At 54.5% G+C, this 13,233-nt stretch overlaps 2 protein-coding genes across 4 annotated transcripts in view; one reads left to right on the top strand and one right to left on the bottom strand.

The window, feature by feature from the left end:
- Positions 1-10,487, top strand: part of LOC133361254 (uncharacterized) — a 59,435-nt gene extending 48,948 nt beyond the window's left edge. For 2 of the 3 annotated variants that reach the window (XM_061580150.1, XM_061580152.1), the window contains exons 21-24: positions 1,419-1,750; positions 2,366-2,531; positions 2,989-3,100; positions 9,463-10,487. In XM_061580150.1, coding sequence (XP_061436134.1) covers positions 1,419-1,750; positions 2,366-2,531; positions 2,989-3,100; positions 9,463-10,237 — 1,385 coding nt within the window. In that variant the 3' untranslated portion in view covers positions 10,238-10,487. The remainder of the gene's footprint in view (positions 1-1,418; positions 1,751-2,365; positions 2,532-2,988; positions 3,101-9,462) is intronic. The other variant, XM_061580153.1, reaches the window with a different exon arrangement.
- LOC133361317 (zinc finger protein 91-like) overlaps positions 1-13,233 on the bottom strand; it is a gene marked incomplete at its 3' end in the record, with an annotated part of 1,159,662 nt that overhangs the window by 894,819 nt on the left and 251,610 nt on the right. The gene's annotated exons all lie outside the window — the stretch shown is intronic.

The raw sequence follows: 13,233 nt of genomic DNA, 5'->3' as shown, positions 1-13,233 counted from the left end.
TAGGTGTGGTGCTGAAAGTTACTTTTTGATTGAGTTTTAGAGTGATCTGTGATCGTGGGCCACTGAGGCAGACCCCATCTCCTCAGCAACTTGCGACCACCACCGATCCTTGCAGTACCGCATGGCTCTCCGAACCTCCTAAACCTCTCGCCCATTTCCTCTCGGCATCACGAGGTTGGGTGGACAATGCCAACCCCAGCTGCCAGCAACGATGAAATTCTTGCTTGCAACTTTCATCATCTAACTGAGACCAGGCCACTGTGGGTTTGAATAGGGTCTTTGATGTACACCCAACACCGGAGTGGAAGAATGGCAGGCGCATCTTACGGATGACGTGCCGATGGTCAGTGGGTAGATGAGCTCCACAGTAGGTCCTGGTTTCAAGGACATGGGGCCCGCATCCGCTGTTCGTCACTTTGTAGTCCAGCAGATGTTCTTGCTTGGACCCAGCATGCATCCATGATGTGTGGATGCGTCGATGTCGGAACAACGTTGTGGTAATTATAATTCTATGGACTACACAGAAGTCTAACAGTCTCCTACTTTTGTTATTGACCTGATCTGGCTCATGCCTTCCAATCACTCCAGCTCAGGTGCCAGCATCCTGACCCACTCGGGCATTTAAGTCACTCAACAGGGTGACTCTATCCCGAGGAGCCACTTTAGGAGGTCATGAAAGACATCTGACTCATCAGCCTTGCCTGCATCCCCTCACTGATGTTCATCTTCGGTAGGGGCATAAATAACCACGACCACCACTGTTCCCCTCTTGTTGATGGGAAGGGGAACCCACATTAGCATGGGGCTTACAACTTGCCACACCTCACCGCCCCATGTTCCCACGTCCCCATCATGCTTTTGTTCAGAATAAGAGCAACATCCTCTTGTTTGGCAGTCTCCTGTCCCCGACTAGAGGACTGCTCACCCCTAATGGTGAGTTAGAGGCAGTCCACTGGACCTCCTGAATACCGCAGAGATCCAGGTAATACCGTTCCAGCTCCCAGCAGAGGAGTAGTAGCCTCCCCTCCGCAGTGAGCATTCCAACATTCCACATGGCCACTCGCAGTAGCTTTTTGATGTTTATGGAGGAACCCCGAGGGTAAGGATTCAGTCTCCTGGCTCCGCCAAATGGGTTTAGCCAGTAGATGTCTTTGACACCTGTCCCACCGGGGCCTCCAGCACAAGCTTTCATATATATTTTTCATGTAGTTCAGTGGTAGTTGATTTGAAGGTTGGAGGGGTTATCAGCCCCTCGTAACCATCCAGAGCCCCCATTTGGCCGCTGTCGCAGACACTCACGCAAACACTCAAGCAGACAATCACACAGACACTCATGGGGTGTGAATACTTCCCCCGATATTTGAGTCGCGGCAGCCCCGCTTTTGTGTCTCTGTGTCTCTCTACCCGTGTCCGTCTAGATGAGCGTCTGCTGCCCGTAGAGACGCGCCGCTCCAAGCTGTCGCGCCATCTCCGTGGCCGAGTCTTCCGCTGCGCCCGTTGCACTTTCTCGAGCGCCAGCCGTGCCACTCTGCTGCTGCACGCCTCACGCAAGCACGGCGGGGCGGGCACCGGGGCAGGGGGGCCCAGGATGGGGGGCGCACCTCCCCACCACCACCCCAACCCGCCCCCACCACAGGAGGGGATACGCGGGGGGGAGGCCGGGGGGTTGGCGCTGTTTGGGTGCCGGCTCTGCACCCATGAAACGGAGCTCCTGGCCGAAATTCAGAGCCACCTGAGGAGCATTCACCGGGTGAGGGGCAGGGGGATGGGGGTGGGGGGGCACACGGGGGGGGGGGGGGGCGGCATGGGATGGCTGAGTCGGGGAGACACGGCGACATGAGAAAGGAAGGGGAGGCAAGTAGACAGCGGAGGGGATGAGAAAGGAAGGGGAGGGGACTAGACAGGAAGGGGAGGGGACTAGACAGGAAGGGGAGGGGACTAGACAGGAAGGGGAGGGCTCTAGACAGGAAGGGGAGGGGACTAGACAGGAAGGGGAGGGGACTAGACAGGAAGGGGAGGGGACTAGACAGGAAGGGGAGGGGACTAGACAGGAAGGGGAGGGGACTAGACAGGAAGGGGAGGGGACTAGACAGGAAGGGGAGGGGACTAGACAGGAAGTGGAGGGGCACTAGACAGGAAGTGGAGGGGACTAGACAGGAAGGGGAGGGGCACTAGACAGGAAGGGGAGGGGACTAGACAGGAAGGGGAGGGGACTAGACAGGAAGGGGAGGGGACTAGACAGGAAGTGGAGGGGCACTAGACAGGAAGGGGGAGGGGACTAGACAGGAAGCGGAGGGGACTAGACAGGAAGTGGAGGGGCTAACCGCACCCCCACCCTGTCTCCGACCGCTCTGACCCTGGACAGGTCCAGAGGAACATGGAGTTGGTGACGGAGGTGGTTGTTGCAGAGACGCTGGGTGGTGAGGGTGGTGAAGAGGATGGGGGTGAGGAGGATGGTGAGGAAGAGGGTGGTGAGGATGGGGGTGAGGATTGGGCGGGTGAGGAGGATTCCAAGGTCTCCACTGGGGCAGGTGATGGCATCAGCATCACCATCATCAACATCACCATCTTCAACATCACCACCATGAGCACCATCAACATCATCATCATGATCAACATCATCAACATCCACCATCATTAACATCCACCACCAATCATCAACATCCACCACCACCATCAACAACATCCACCACCATCATTATCACCACCTTCAAGATAATCATCATCATCAGCACTACCATCATCATCATCATGGGTGGGTGGGTGAGTTGGTGAGTGGGTGGGTGAGTGATTAGTGAGTGGGTGAGAGGGATATGTGTGGTTTTTGCCAAACTCTGGGAGGGAGGGAATGGATGAGTGAGTGAGTGAGAGAGTAAGTGACACGCATTTGTGTGTGAGAGACACGTGTGTGTTTTTGCCAAACCCTTTGAGTCAGTGAGTGGGTGAGTAACACAACCCCCCCCCCCACTCTGTCCCTTCATATTGCAGAGAGTACAGGGAGTGCAGGGAGTGTGAATTCACGAAGATTCCCCTGTGAGTTCTGTGGCAGGGCATTTGCCTTCAGCGTTGACTGGGAGAGACATATCCAACGCCACCGCCTGTGAGTAGCCATTCCTCACCATTGTGGTCACCCACCCACACTCACCCAGCCAACACTCCCCCACCCACACTCACCCAACCAACACTCACCCACCCATTCACCCACCCACCCATTCACCCACCCACCCATTCACCCACCCACCCATTCACCCACCCACCCATTCACCCACCCACCCATTCACCCACCCACCCACACTCACCCACACTCACCCACACTCACCCGCCCGCTCGCCCACCCGCCCACTCGCCCGCTCACCCACCCGCCCGCTCGCCTGCTCGCCCACCTGCCCGCCCGCTCGCCCACTCGCCCACTCACCCACCCGCCCACTCGCCCACCATAAACACTTACTACCCAGGAAAAAAAAATGTTGTTACACAGTCTAATGTAGTGTCGTTGATGTGTTAGTGATGGTGCTGATGTTGATGGTGATGATGGTAGCAATGCTAGTTATAATGATGGTGGTGTTGATGGTTACGATGACGTTGACGGTTGTGACGGGAGCATTGATTGTGATAATGATGGTGGTCGGGATGGTAGCATTGTTGTAGATGATGGTGGTGATGTTAATGGTACTGCTGATGAGGTTGATGTGAATAAATGATGCTGATGTTAATAGTGGTGATGGTGGTGGTTGTTGTAGAGATGGTAGAGGGTTTCCCACACCTGGGCAGCGTGCTTATGACCAGTTCTGGTTTGACAGCAGAAATCTTACTCCGAATCAGCTGAGCGGCATTTTCTTTCATTGGCTGCGTAACGCTGTGTGGAAGCTACCTGGTCTGTCGCTCCACACGAAGCCTCAGGTCTTCTCGGCCATGGTCATTCCCTCCCTTCTCTATGCTTGCGAAACATGGACCTCCCCCTAATGGAACATCTTGACTGGTTATAAACATTTATGTTGGCCTGCTTACAATCTATCCTGGGTTTAACCAGGCTGGATTGTGTGAGGAGCTCACATATCCTTGAAAAATGTGGACACATTCCCATCAGTGAGCTCCTCCAGCAAGCAAGGCTGCGTTGGCTGGGTCATGTCGCCCGCATGCCCAAGCAGCTTCCCTTTGGCCGGATAGAGGGGGCTAAATGGGCACGACATGGGCTAGATTAGAGATGGACTGATGCGGTACGGGAGGATGTGGAACTGACTTGACTTGTCAATGACTGGTACCAGCGGTGTCCAGATTGGCCTCTGTGGAGGAGGCTCGTGAAGATGCTCCTGGGCAGTTGCAGGCAGTCATGCTCCACTTAGTGGTGAATGGGTGGGTATTGGTGGTGGGGATGTTGATGATGATGGTAGTGTTTATGGTGATGGTAGTGTTGAGGTCAATGGTACGTTTATAATAATGGTGGTGATGGTGTTGATGTTGTTGATGGTAGTGGAGATGCTCTTGATGGTGGCGTTGATGGTGATCCTAGCGTTGATGGTGATGATGCTTGCGTTGATGTTCCTGGTGATGGTCGTGATTGTAATTGTTCATGGTGATGATGCGAGCATTGATGTTGATGATGGCGATAATGGGATCGTCGATGTCAATGGGAGTTATGATGATGATGGTTGTGATTCACTCACTCCTCACGCGCAGTCATGGAAGGACCATAGTTCGTTCCGTGCATCGCGGGGGGGGGGGGGGGGGGGGGGGGGGGGGGGGCACCGCCGTTCCTCAGAGGGTCGTAATTCGCTTTTAACGTCGACTGCCGACTGAAGAGGGGTGACGAGTGTCCTGGAGTTTGTGCTTCAAGACCGGGCGACGCGTCCACGAAGTGAAGCCACAGCCGTCTCCTCCGAGCCGAGCTTTCGGCCGCGAGGAGACCGGTCGCAGACGCCAACGGTGACGTTTCTGATGGAGTCGAACCATCGTATGCCAAGAAGCCGTCTTTGACATTGCGTGTTGAAGGACTGGCAGCCGATGCCCAATCGGCTTGAAGCCATGTCCAGGCCTACGGCACCGTACAGCAACAAAACTGACAAAACACAGCACCGCCAGACTCTCACTTTGGTGCTCGGACTTAAAAGTTCTCGGACCAAATGCGACTCAAGAACATTACTCCTGAGGCCAGGCCGATCCGGCGCATGACATTAGATCCCAGGAAGAGAAATGCTTCCACTGCTTCAACCGTGCTGCCGTTCCTTGACTGCAAGGATCCATACTCTTTGGTTTTTTCGGTTAAGTCACGTAGGTTAAAAGAAAACAAATAAATTAAATCACGACGTTTCGGAGGCAACACAAGCTTCTGTCTTCAGGTGGAACCGTCACAGCTCCCCTGAAGACGGAAGCTTCTGTTTCCTCCGAAACGTCGTGATTTAATTTATTTGTTTTCTTTTAACCTACGTGACTACTGAAAAAACCAAAGAGTACGTGTTGCCGTTGTTAACGTAGGGTGCATTCCAGAGGTGCGGAGCCCGAGTTCTAGACTTTTGTTTTAGCTGCCACGGAACAATGGGTCCTGTTTTTCTCGCATTCTTGTTGAAACGTCGTGAGGAACTGCTGCGTGAATGTTTTAGGCTTCTCAACAAACGAGGCTGCCTGATTGGCGTGGTTGAGGTCCGGGATGTGGTGCCGGTCAATCCTGACTCCGAGGCTGTGGGTCTCGTTTTCAAAGATGCATTCAATCTGACAGGAAGGCGCCTCTCGTGCAAGAACGCATTCATGACGTGCTCTGGACGTCGTCTCGAATCGTGGCAACAGTCTGGAATCGACACGAACCCTTTTACTCATGCCTGCATGCAGATCTCTCGCAAGGTCCGGCAGGATGGCAGGGACCCTAATCCCTCTCAAGGCAGAGACCAGAGATCCGATCGATCCACAGGGTCAAACGCGGCCTTCAAACCGAAGCAAGCGACATGCAATGGGCGGTCGAAGTCGCAGTGCGGTTCCGCAAGTAGGCAGAGTGCAAAGCACACGGCATCCATTGTAGATCAACCAGCCGTGAATCCCGTTCGCTTTGGACGACGATGTTTTGTCAGGAGTGGTTGCAGCCTGCCCAGAAGTACGTGCGCAAACAACCTTTACTGGTACTGAATACCCAGCTACCTTCACCGCTTTTAAGCTGCATGAATGGCATGCTGAACTTCCCCTGATGTAGAAGGGTCTGTATTGGTTTCACAGTCTGAGTCAGCAGTGCATGCAGCAGCGGTGTCTGCCAATTTGGGATAAGCATCTGCTGGTGGATGGTTCAGTGCTGCTGCTGTATAATGCTCAGTCCATCTTGTGAGGACTTCCTCCACCCATGAGCAAGGAGAGCCGTCCAATTTGGTGAGAGGAGCCATGGCAGTTTGTCCACTACCTCCGGTGAGGTGTTTGACGACTGAGAAAGCTGTCCTCATGTCGTTGTGTAACATTGCGGACTCAACTTCATCAGCCATGGAGTTCAAATACTTCTCCCTGGTCAGCTTTTTGCTCGAGTTCTGAAAATTCCCTGAAGCTGCGATGTTGCTTTGATGTCGCCAGTCTGCCATGCGGCTGCCTTCGGAAAAGTGAAATCAGAGAGCCAGGGTTTACAAACAAGGCAATCGGAGGCCGAGCGTAGATTCAGCAGCCAGTGTAATGGAATCTCGTACATGGGACCAGGCATGATCGACATCAACAATGTCCGGTGAGACGTGGAGGCTGCCAAGCGGCACTCAACTGCCCTGAAGAATGTATCAGCAGTGTCATGGCTGTCCCCGAGTCTCTGGAAATCGTACTGCTTAACGTCTAAAGATGTCCTGGGTATTGGGAAGTGGCAGGCAACTTGTGTGAAAACCAGGCAATGGTCGGTGTTAGCAGGTGCCCTCGACTCCAAGGAAAACCCGGTGTGACTTACAGATGGTGCTGTCCTTGGTCAGGATATGATCTATTTCTTTGGTTGTGTGACCACCGTTGGAGATCCAAGTTTGTCCGTGCATTTTCAGTCTACGATGATACCTACGCTCTGGAGTCCTCCGGCTACAATTACCCTAGGGGAGGCTACCTAACCCGACCCAGCCAAGGTGCGGGTCTAGACTCTGGCTTCCTCGGAACTCGCCCTTACAAGGACGTAGAGCCGGGAGTCCCAGAGTCCCACCACTGGCCCGCACAGCGTCCCGGCCCTTACAAGGACAAGCGGGACGAGGGGGTCCAGGGTCCTAAGCTGGCTGGTCTTGGGTTTTGAGCTGCGACTAGCCCCGATCGGCTAGGGAGCGGCCCTTTTATCCCTCTTGCCCATTGAGGGGTGGGGTTGTGTGGGATCCCAGATACCCCACAGCCCCCCGTTGGTGGTGCCACCGATGATGCCCGATACAGATGATATACGCGAAATGGCGATGGAGGCGGTGGGAGGCGATGAGTCCCCTAGATGCACGAGGTGAACTATCTAGCCGGGTGTCTGGGGTGCCGCGACTTGCCTGATTTTTTTGTACCGCGGCCGCCGTTGGAGAGATGGATGCCTCGGGCCCTGACAGTAGAGGGGTCTACTCCTGCATGCCCTGGTGATGTGGCCCAGTCGGCCGCAGCGACAGCAGGTGATGGGTGGGCTTTGCCGCGGAGCCACCGTCTCCCCTCGGCTCCCATCGCCGAGGTGGCTGGGCCCCGTCTACCCGCGGACCACTGCCACCACCTCCTCCCGCGGACCTCCACTTCCTTCCGCTACTGCCGCGATTACCTTGCCCTCGCCCTGTTGACACCTCTCGTCCTGCAGCCCGAGCATGAAGCACAGGCAACGGTCTCCGGGAATCCTACCCGGACCACCACCCGGGCCAACACCTGGGCCACCACCCGGGTCCGTTAATTCATCTTTCTTCTGCCCGCAGACACCAGGCTACCCACAAGGGAGTCTGCACCTCCTTTTCTACTATAGGCAGCACCACGGCCATCTCGTGCACCAGCGTCAACATTTTATCCAAATCCAGGGAGTCCAGCTCCGCTTCATCCAGCTGAGCATAGGCCACCTGGCCGACTGCCATCAGGGCACTGCGTTAGACGAGGGGCGACTCGGCTTCTCGCTTGCGCTGCTGGAATTTTCTCTTCGCATTCGAGGGCGAGTCGAATGCCTCTGCCCTCACGTGGCAGGCTGCTTGGAACGTCGTCTTCTGCTCCGCCTGTATAGCCTTGAAGATTGCGAGAGCTTCGTCATTTAAGGTTGTAGGTAATGCCTTCAGCGCTTCGGCTTCTGATCATTCCAAGGCCCGATATACGGCCTCGAACCGTTGAGTGAAGGGCCCTCCCAGTCGCTACCCGCTGCTACAAACCCCTTTACTGGACCCAGTCGGCGAGGTCGGTCGGCTGCTCTCTCTCTTGCCGCCGGGGCTGTCTCCACCGATGGTGCCCCGGCCGCCGCCGCTGCTCTGGGCATCTCTGGCTCCCCGGCCTTCACCAGCAATCGATCGGACGGCTCCGACCACCGGTTCTCCCGCCGCCATCTCTGCCGCTCCCGGTCTCCCCTCCTTCTCGGCGAGCTGTAATGCTAGCCGGGAGACCGCATCTACGAGACGGTCGATCCATCCCTCTAGCTGCTCCCATCCTTGGGTCGTGAGCGGCACTTGGTTGAGTGGACGCTCCGGTTGCTGCGGCTGCACCTGCTCTGTTACCACTGGCGCCGCCGCAGCCTCCTCTCTCATGTCTCCGAGATTGATCTCTGGGTCCTCTTCGCTTGGGATGTTCTGGATGAAGACGACCTCGTCGTCGGACATCGCCGGTAGGTTTTTTCATCGGCTTGGGTGCGACATTCTCCCCACTTTACTGACACCAGTTGTGGTGATGCCAACACGCGTTCACACTTGACTTTATTCGGACACAGCACTCTATCTAGGCCGGGGCTTCGGTTTTGGTGCTTGAACTTTGTCTTCTCTCCAACCGTCCCCTCCCCATTTGCTATCCCCTTTTATATCCTTTCTGGAAACTTCACTCACCCCACTCCCTTCAGCCAATCGTCGTCGTCCTCCCAACGGTCGTCAACCGACTCCCCTACAGTCCACCCACGTTTGAATCTCTCTTCCAATCCCTTGAAATCTCATCTCCTGACCAATCGTTTTTGAGGCCTCCCTGCACCAATCGGAGGCCTTGATTGACTTCCTGACTGTCCGTCCGCCCGTACGCTTGTGCAGGTGAGTGGTCTATTGCTTTGGTCATTACAGGAGTCGAGACTCCACTGTATCCCTTACACGCACACTCATTGCTCGGGTTGCACCAGAGCGTGGGCGGGGGGGTGATGGACTTTTATAACCTGTGGTGGTGATGATGACGATGGATAGCTATGATGTTGATGACGTTGATGATGATGGTGGTGGTGGTGGTGATGGAAGTGTTGTTGTTGACGATGGTGTTGGTGATGGAAAGCGACGATGTTGATTGTGGTGGTTGTGATGGGTAACTATGATGTTGATGTTGAGTCTCCTCTGCTCCACCTGACAGTGCCTTCAATGGTGGAGACCTTCCAGTCACCTCCAGCCCGGTCACAGACCACCACCAACAGCAGCACCACCAGCAGGATGAGGAGGTGGAGGACAACCACAGTCGCAACAACAATGTTGACAACGTGAATCGTGAAGACACAGCGGAAGGTCCTGAGGAGGTGGATGAGGAAGTGGATGAAGATGATGAGGATGAGGAGGAGGATGAGGAAGATGATGAGGATGAGGAGGATGAGGATGAGGAGGATGAGGAGGAGGAGGACAATCACGGGAGCAACAGGAACAAGGTTGACGGTGTGCATCGTGAAGACGCAGCTGAGCGTCCTGAGGACGAGGTGGTGGAGGAGGAAGAGACCTTATTGGCTCAGAAGATCACCTTCAATAACCATCGTGATGGTGGTAGTGGAGATGGTGGTGATGGTGGAGCTGATGGTAAAGATGGCGATGGTAGTGGTGATGGTGGAGATGGCGATGTTGATAAGCGTGCAGATGGTGATGTCCAAGATGGAGGCATGGCCCACTGTGAAAAGGTGGAAGGAGGTGGTGGTGGTGGTGATGGTGGTGATGGTGATGATGTGGACAGGGATCTGTTGAGTTTCTTGCAGATGGAGTCCACTTGGCCCGCTGGGGGTGACTCGGCCACGGTCGCCGAGTCAACCTCGGCTAGCAGAGCTGAGTCACTCTCGGCAGCTGAGTCAGCAATAGCAGCAGCTGAGTCACCCTCAGCACCTGAGTCACTCTCAGCCCCTGAGTCAACCTCGACTAGCCAGAGCTGAGTCACTCTGAACACCTGAGTCACTGCTTGCTACCAAGAATCAGAGCTGAGTCACTCTGAGCTAGCCAGAGCTGAGTCACCATCAGGAGCTGAGTCACTCAGCTACCCAGAACCAGAGCTGAGTCACTCTGAGCTACCACAGATGAGTCACTCTGAGCAGTAGCCCCATCAAGGGTGCGTGGGTAGTTTGGTTGACAGGCGAATGGGTGGGTAGGCGAGTTGGTAGGCGGGTAGTTGGATGGGTGGGTGGGGGTGGGTAGGTGAGTGGTGGGGAGGGGTAGGTGAGTGGGGGGGTAGGTGAGGGGGGGGGTAGGTGAGTGGGGGGGGGGGGGTAGGTGAGTGGGGGGGGGGGGATGGGCGAGTGGGTAGGTGAGTGTGTAGGCAAGTAGGTGGGTGAGTCGTTTGTGGGTGGAGCAGCAATGGGAGCAGACTGCTGTGATGGTGATGGTAGCGATGATGCTGATGATGATTGTGATGATGATTGTGATGATGATTGTGCTGATGATGCTGATGGTGGTGATGTTCACGATGCTGTGATATCGTTAGAGGAACCGTTGTATCGGTAGCGTGACCATGGTGGTATCAGTGGTGGTATCACTGGGGCGGGGGGGGCATGGTGTCTCTGGGGGTATCGTGGTATAGTAGGAAGTATACAGTGGGGGGCCCATGGTATAAGTAAGGGTATGATAGTATCATGGTATCCGTGGGGGTCTCGTGGAATCATGGTATACTAGGGGTATGGTGGGATCATGGTATCATTGGGAGTATGATGAATTCATGGTATACTCGGGGTATGGTGATATCATGGTAATCGCGAGTAGCAGTAGTAATAATGATGATACTACGATGGTCGTGTTGTTTTTATATTCCCGTCGTCGATGTTGTCGATGTTGTTGATGTTGTGGTGGTGGTGGTTGTTGTTGTTGACGGTTTTGGTGATGGGAGGGGATCGCGAGTGGGGGGGGGAGGACCCGTTGCGCAATCAGTAACCATAGCAACGCTCTCGCAATTATGAACTCGTTACCGGGGGTGATGGTGGTGGTGGTGACGATTTGGTTGCGGTGCGTAGTAAACATCGCCACTGGGGAGACAAAGGCGGACGGGCGTGGTGCTGACCACCCACCCCCTCGTGTGCCGTGCCGGCCTTCGTAGGTGCTGCTCCTCGCTAACGGCACTTGCCCCGAGAGTCTGTTACAGGCTATGGGGAGGGGGGGGGTTGGTGGTGGTCGTGGTGATGATGATGATGGTGGTGGTGATGGTGGTGCATTAGCATCCGCTACACCCCGCCTCCCACTACACAGCACACACACAGCCTGTAACAGACTGTAGGGGCAAGTGCTGTTAGCGAGTAGCACCTATGAAGGCCGGCACGACACACGAGGGGGTGGGTGGCCAACACCACGCCCAGCCGTCTTTGTCTCCCTCGTAGCGATGTTCACACACCGCACCAGGTACTCATTTTAGGCTGAGTCGACCAAGGGGAGGCCCAGGACCGGTTCAGATCATCGTCACTGGTGTTGGCCGTGAGCGGGAATCTAACCGGGGTCGCCGCGTTTGTAGCGCAACAAACTGCTTCACCACCGCTCCCCATTCACTCCCCACTCACCTGTACACACACACACACACGACCCACACACTCACCCACTCGTTCGCCTACCCACTCACCCACCCACTCACCCACCCACCTACTCACCCACAGTTTGGGCTCACCCCCGATGTTTGTACAGAAACTCTGCCAACTCATTAAACGATTTTGTTTCTTACTCAACGACTGAGTCTGTGTGTGGGACATGGGTACAGCATCATTCAGAGCCTCGCTCAGACTCGGAGACTCGCACATTTCGTCTGACATTTTTGGTGATTGCACTCTGAGAACGATTGTTTAAGGGTGCATTATCAATTTAAATTATTATTGCAACAGATCACACACTGATGTCGAGATTTAAATATCGATTAGACTACCGCAGGAGTAGATGTGTATTTGCTTCAGATCGCTGTTGAATGATACGATTGGTTAGCCGTTAACGATATATTGCGTGGTCTGAGATGTGACACCAACACAGTCACACACTGGATTCTCTGCAGAGTGTCCGGATCAAGGAGGAACCAAGATCTTCCTCGATAGGTCAGATCCGGGTTGGAGGATTGTGGGGTCGCTGGTGATGGATTTCTGCCGCGGGTTGGTGTTTGCCCAGGGCTTCCCTCCATCGTGCTTCGATGGGCTTGTCATGGAGGTTCTTGGCATATTTACAGAAAGGTGTTCTGGATTTGAGCCACCTTGGTTCTTTCGGTAAAGTCACGTAGAAGGGAAGTAATAAAATAATAAAAAAAATATTGTGTTTTATTTTTTGTTATTTTATTACTTCCCTTCTACGTGACTTTACCGAAAGAACCAAGAAGATGAATCCCTGCAGTCATCGAAAGCTTTAAATCGAAATTGAGCCACCTTGTTTGGATTTCTGGTGGCCCTACGCTACTCCCTCGCGCAGCGGACGAGCTGCGCATGAGCGATATTTGCGAGGAGCGGAAGCCGCAGGCACAGCAGTGTTGCTCTTCACCGTCCCTGAGATGATCCTCGTGGCTGCATGTGTAGCGTCAGAAATTCGTACACACACACCGCCTATGTGCACTTACCTGCAGTTACGGCGAGGGGTCTGTAGGCGGCGCCAACCTGTACAAGTGGTCATACTCTTAGGTTTTTTCTGTAAAGTCACGTAGGTAAAAATAAATAGTAAAATAATAGAAATAAAATGATAAATCACGACGTTTCGGAGGCAACATAAGTCTCTGTCATCAGGTGGGACCGTCACAGCTAGATTTACTGTATCAAGTGAGGCAAAATTCCAAGAGACAGGCCCTTATATACAAGTTAAGGGGGGGAGGAGGGGGAGGGAGTTAAGGGGGGGAGGAGTATTTAAGGGCCTGTCTCTTGGAATTTTGCCTCACTTGAGACAGTAAATCTAGCTGTGACGGTCCCACCTGATGACGGAGACATGT

Source organism: Lethenteron reissneri, chromosome 72 (assembly GCF_015708825.2).
Source record: "Lethenteron reissneri isolate LAM-NWPU_2019-01 chromosome 72, ASM1570882v1, whole genome shotgun sequence".
Taxonomy (NCBI): domain Eukaryota; kingdom Metazoa; phylum Chordata; class Hyperoartia; order Petromyzontiformes; family Petromyzontidae; genus Lethenteron; species Lethenteron reissneri.
The sequence above is the reverse complement of the archived record's forward strand: the minus strand, read 5'-3'. Positions and strand labels throughout refer to the sequence as shown.